This window comes from Rissa tridactyla, chromosome 1, assembly GCF_028500815.1.
Source record: "Rissa tridactyla isolate bRisTri1 chromosome 1, bRisTri1.patW.cur.20221130, whole genome shotgun sequence".
In the NCBI taxonomy this organism is placed as follows: domain Eukaryota; kingdom Metazoa; phylum Chordata; class Aves; order Charadriiformes; family Laridae; genus Rissa; species Rissa tridactyla.
In genome coordinates this window covers 24,879,453-24,885,452 of record NC_071466.1, presented here as the reverse complement: position 1 = coordinate 24,885,452, position 6,000 = coordinate 24,879,453, and the positions used below count along the sequence as shown (strand labels likewise).

Here is a 6,000-nt window from a genome sequence, read left to right as displayed (position 1 = left end):
TGCAACTTCAGCTTCCAGCCTCAAGATTCTAATGAATTTTTCATTATCATCAGAGGTTTACACTCAGTTCAGTTTACAGTGAGATTTTAAACATTTTCAGAAGTTACACATCTGCTGTATCCTTCTGTGTGTTATTTCAAGTGGAAGCAAACACCTCTTCATTATTAAAACTACGCCTGGCACATGAGAGACAGCACACCTGCAAAATACATCACAGGAATAGATTTCCCGAAGAGTAAATTTCCCTTCCTGCCAACTCCATTTGCATACCACAAACGAGCTCAATTTTGAGCTTGTTCTGAACAGCATGCACCTCTCTCACAATAAAGATTTTTTTTTTCCCTTATTCTTCATGCAGTTCATCTTAGTACAGAAAAATCCAAAATACCTAAAAACTCAAGTGATGCCAGTTTAGTTGCATGGAAATATTTTTTAACATTCAAAAGACAACCATAAAACCTGTAGAAGCGGTACGCCGAGTGATCAGTCTTAACTCCAACTGATAAACGAGCAGTTATAAATGCTTTACTAAACAGCCTTTGAACCAAATTGCAAGCTCATAAATTCAGTTTTTATTGGTGTCTTTGCTCTAAATCACCTGAGTTAAGGTCAAATCAATGATGGAAAATTTCAGCAAAATAAGAAGCAAGCACAAGAGGGCCTGGAATTTTCAGTTGAACAGAGTAAAGATTAATTTTTTTTTCCCAGGAAACAACCAAGTCTAAGATGCATAAACAAATCTGTTAAATTTGCAATTAGGCTACCGTATTACACAATTGGTTTATGTAAGTTCTTCCCAGTATGATGAAAAGCCTCTCCTGTTACCATACCAGGTCTTAACCTGATTGCAATTAAAAGATTAAAAATATTTTTCAAGTAGGCAGACATTGGTTTGCATTTTACAGTATCGTGCTTGGTGTCATTAACTGACGAAGACTCGTTCTTATTAAAAAAAGTGGGGAAGGGAACTTGCTAATACAACTCGTACATTCTGTTCTGTTCTTTTTGGAAGCAAAGCTGTTTAATGCATTTCACTGAAAAAAAGAATAAAGCTACATGTAGGGAAATTAAAGCCTGTTTACACCAGCCAAGAACTTCAACTTGGAGCTTGCATCAAGGTTGCAAAAGAACAAAGAAGTATGCACGTTAGGAGGAGCAGCAGGACCTTAAAAGGAGTCTGGTTTTGTAGATTCCAGCCTCCAACGCAGTAAAATCGTGGTTCCTGGGATCACAGATAGCATTTGGGAGCTCTACATTTTCATTTCCGTTATTTATCAACAAGGGATAAAGAGTAATAGCAAAATCTTACTAATCTAAGGAAAGAAACACAGGCTTAAAAGTGAGATTTTATTCATATTTGTTACTTCTTCACAACTCAAAGTGTGATAAAACTGATAAAAACAGCCTAGAATAATATTAGTTTACATCACTAAATTCAATTCACATTCTATTAATAAAATACCAAAAGGAAAATGACAACATTGCAGGTTCAGAAAAACAGGTCAGCTACTATGACTGAAAAATCTACACTATCTTAACTGGTCACAACTGATTGCTTGTTGAATGCTTATTATTTAAAATTAACACAAATTACAAAATTTCAGACACACCCAACTCCTGTGCTCATAAAATATATCTTCTATCATATCAAATTTCATTAGATTGGAAAGAATTTTCTGCTGAGATATTTCATTTCAGCATGTATTAAAAGAATACTGAGAGTACTCTCCCCACCTATACAGCGACGTAACGATGCAGTCCCAGTTACGCTTTTAGCCCACTCCCTCCAAAGAATCATTTTGCAAGCCACTCCGCAAGCACAGCATGATGATAAGTCATCTCTCATACAGTGATGAAAACCACCATCGGGCTACGGCCTAAATTCTGTCCTCTGTGGTGGACACACAGACCCCAGACTCCAGCACACAAAATAAAGCAGACTTCAGCTCTGTAGTTCAAGGCAAAGACAAAGCCAGCTCCAACTGCAACAGAGATGAGTACCTCCAGCTGCCACCAGTTCCCAAGAGCTGAAGCTGCTCGCCGTTATGCAGAGATTGGTCATACTTTACGTGATAAATTTTAACCCCAACATCGAGGCAGGATGTTACCACCCTACCATAAAGACAGCCACCGCAGATTGAAAACTCATAACGCAGAATAAACAGCAAATGCAGTAGCCGATAGTTCACATGCAAACATCGTGTTAGACTGTTACATTTCCAGGCCTGTTAATTGTTTAAACACAAGTTAGATAATAATCTTCCATTTCTCTTTTTATTTTACATACTTTCTTTTTTTAAGAACAGACAGGGTCTCATGGAAAAAAGGAGCTTTACCAAACGTCGGACCTGGAATTACACAGACTTCAGTTACAAAGATTAAAACTGTAATCTGGTAAGGAAAAAACTCTTCCCCCGCTATGAATACATTTTTAAAAAGCCTCATTAGGCAAAGCAGCAGCCTGACTCTCAGTCCAGAAGAAAGAAAAAACCAAAAAAAAACATTTTAATACTGTACAAAAAAAAAAAAGGTTATTACTTTTAAAGAAAACAGACAGCCAAAGCAGACTGTATGGCAGCAACTCTTCCTAGGGAAGGAGAAAACAAGTGTGTGCATATATATGGCATAGTACCTAAACAGACATTACAACTGCTTTAACTGCCAATGTTTTATCAACGGGATGTACTGGAAAAGAAATACATTCAAAATAATAGTTTTGAGCAAACGTGCTACAGGAAACAGAAAACGATCTGTCATGACTATACATGTACAAACCAACAACAACACTTATTTACAAACATTTATACCTCCAGGCATAAAACCCAAGTTTAATACTTGTGAAATGTATCTGATTGCTAGATCTGGACTGTTCCAATGTTCAGTAATAAGAGAGTCACATTTCTACACTGCAATAACCGTATGGCTTCAATCAGGTCTATCCTGAAGTCTTTGCATCTAGTTGATCTGTACCACAAAACTGAAACGCTCTACAGGTATTTTAACTTTCATTTGAAATGTGGACATGAATCCGCTACCTATCAGGGACTCCCCAGCACTCTGCCCAACAAGCAGCCAGCAAACCCAGAGCTGGTACTGTTAGAAACTTAGCCAGTCTGCTCACAAAACGGTAATTTTGGATCACGTGGATTCCTTCTTCAAAGCATACATTTCATCATCTTCTACATTTTTAAGATTAAAAAAAAAAGATTATATAAAAACAATTCTATACGCAAAAAAACCTAAGCCCAGAAGTGATTAAAAATAGACTAAGGTGGGCATAATCAGTAACTAATAAAAAAAGCTAAAAATCCTATTTATGGAACTCAACACTTCACTCAGTCATATAGTTAACTGCCCTCAAAGACTAACAACCAGACCAATTCACAAGTACCTACATTGCTTACATAATTAAAAGAATAAGATGTAAAGTCAAAAAAATATATTTTATCCCTTCAAGATCAGGAAAGTAAAATAAAATGCTGGTTCTGTAACAGTGCAACAACTGCAGCATATTTTGCATGCAGCACATGATTTGCTACATTTAGTGGCACTTAAGTATTATGCGGTAAATACTGAAAGTAAGACAAGTTTCTGATCTGCATAAGCATAATCACATCATCATTACCAGAGTTGCTAAGCTACAGCCTTCTGAATAATACCAACTCAATTTTAGCACTTCGATCACTAGCCTTAATACATGTCAGCGTCCTGCTTTACATCTTGCTAAGAAAGTAATCACTGAAGCCAAGTATTTACTGAACTTGCCACTGGGCTTGGACCAGGTTCAATCTGACCAATCGTTCTCATCAAACTCTGAATCATCATCAGAATCGCTGTATTCCACAGCAATGCGTCTTGAAAGGATGGTTGCCACATCATTTCCAACAGGCTCTCGCTTTGCTTCTTGCTCACGTTGTTCCTGCACCTTCTTCAGCTGGATTCCTATAGAGACAATTACTCTCAGACAAAGTTTTCTGCATAAGAGATTTTAAATTTCATATTGTTATTGGTGCGTTTCTTGTATTCTAACAATATATTCAGAAAGAAGAAGAAAAAAAGAAACCACTGAGTCAGAGAGCCTCCCTGAGCAAGGAAGAGAGAAAGACAAAGGCGGCAGACTGGAATCCATTCTCAGAGACTGAATACTTTTTAGACTTCTAAAACTCTCAACTGTATGTTAAAACTAAATATTCAAGACTGTACGGGTCCTTTTGATCTTTTGACCATTAGACCTACAGTTCCATTTTGTAAGCAAAGTCAGGAACAGCCATTAGTCACTTGTTAAAAATCAGTGAGCTGAAGCCTGGTGTTGGATAACTCAGTTCTGAACAGAAGGAAAAATCCATGTACCCCTACTGGCTACTTTATGTAACAAACACAAGTTCTGTTTTCATTTGGTTATGTCCACACAAGCACTAGAACATGTTTGACAAAGCTTTGGGCATTAGAAAAAGATCCAAAGTCAGGGTCAATACATGTTAGAATGGGTGTGTGGTACCTCTGGTTAACCAGTTTCTGCGTTAACCAGTTTCCCAGCTGGGAACAGAAGCCATAAACTCAGATCACTGGAAAACACAGTGCTTTCATTGAAAAAAAGAAATACCTAAAGTGTCCACTTACCCATTCGAATGGCAGCAAGAAGATCGCTCCGTGCATCGCTTATTGGCGGCTGTGCAGGTTCGTGACGTTTCGCCTCTGCAGCCGGAGGAGCATGCATTGGGGAGGAAGAGAGGGATGAACCTGCAGCAGGAGGGCCCGGAGGGGGAGGAGGTGGGCCGGGAGGAGGAGGAGCAGTGACAACAAGCCCACTAGAAGGAGGAGGATGAGTAGCTGCATAGGTAGAGCCAGTCACCAGTCCAGAATGGGAAGGTGGCACAGGAAGCTGGAGGGGACTAACGAATGCCGTTTGTGCTGAAGGAATCATAGGGGGAGGAGGAGGAGGGGGAGGACCTGTGGGATTGTAATAATCCACCATCTGAGCTGGAAGCATCCTATATAAAACAGAACAAAAACATTTAATGCATTGAAAGTTACGACTTACAGAATCATCACCCCTTAAACTGCTCTCATCCAACCTCAGCTAAAACAAAGATCAAAAGGATTTTAAACTGCTGAGTTAAATATGCAAGTGACTATAAACGTATGAATTGTCAAATATTGATAATACATTGAGAAATTTAAGACAGATGACGAAGTTAAAGGCAGCATTCCTTTCAGCACTCCACAAAGTGAGACTTTTTATCTTAATACTCCTGCCTAGTTAAGTATAAAGCTGTATTTGTTACTAAACATCTACTCTGTGAGAATATTAAATTCAGTGCCTATGATGAAGAAGGGACCAAGAAAACTGGAGACTATGCATATCACTTCCATAGAAGACCAAGTGTTAGAACAAATATTAAGAGATAGTAAGAGACAGAGGCATGGAGGACAACGGAAAGTATGAATGGAAAGATTTACCAAAGGTATATCATGCACCTCATGTGCTTCTTTAGTTAAGTTTATCAATTTAAATATTATTTAATTAAATTGATACATTTGACTGATATTTTAAAGAGGAAGAACAGGGAAGAGATTATTTCCTTGTTAAAATGTCATTAAAAAAATTCTTAAGCAGAAAAAATGGGAATCAACGTAAGAGTTATGAAGCAGGTAAAGAACTAGATATAGTAGACAGGAGTTGAAGGGAAGTTACTGATGACATTCAGTGATGCGTGTCAATGTATGACAACTGTGATACACTGACAATGGCTATGTACCTGGGGACTAAGCACAAGTATTTGTTATAAACTGGAAATAACAGAGAAAATGCAGGTTGGAGCAGTCAATCAGAGCATAACTGAGTCACGTACAGCATGATACAGTCATGAATCAGGCAAATGCTATCCCAGGATGTATCAAGTGAGGCTGAAAAACCTTGCCTTGCTTAGTTTAAAACAGAGGCAAGAATGATAACAGTTTTCCTTAGGTTACAACTTGAAAGTTTAAGCTATGCAAGCA

General features: G+C 38.1%; 1 protein-coding gene across 2 annotated transcripts in view; it reads right to left on the bottom strand.

Moving 5' to 3' along the window:
* Positions 1–1,345: 1,345 nt before the first annotated feature.
* Positions 1,346–6,000, bottom strand: part of WASF3 (WASP family member 3) — a 75,488-nt gene continuing 70,833 nt past the window's right edge. For both annotated transcript variants that reach the window (XM_054194357.1, XM_054194365.1), the window contains 2 exons: positions 4,621–4,991; positions 1,346–3,942 (listed from right to left, as the gene is read on the bottom strand). In XM_054194357.1, the coding sequence (XP_054050332.1) occupies positions 3,785–3,942; positions 4,621–4,991 (529 nt within the window). In that variant the 3' untranslated portion in view covers positions 1,346–3,784. The remainder of the gene's footprint in view (positions 3,943–4,620; positions 4,992–6,000) is intronic.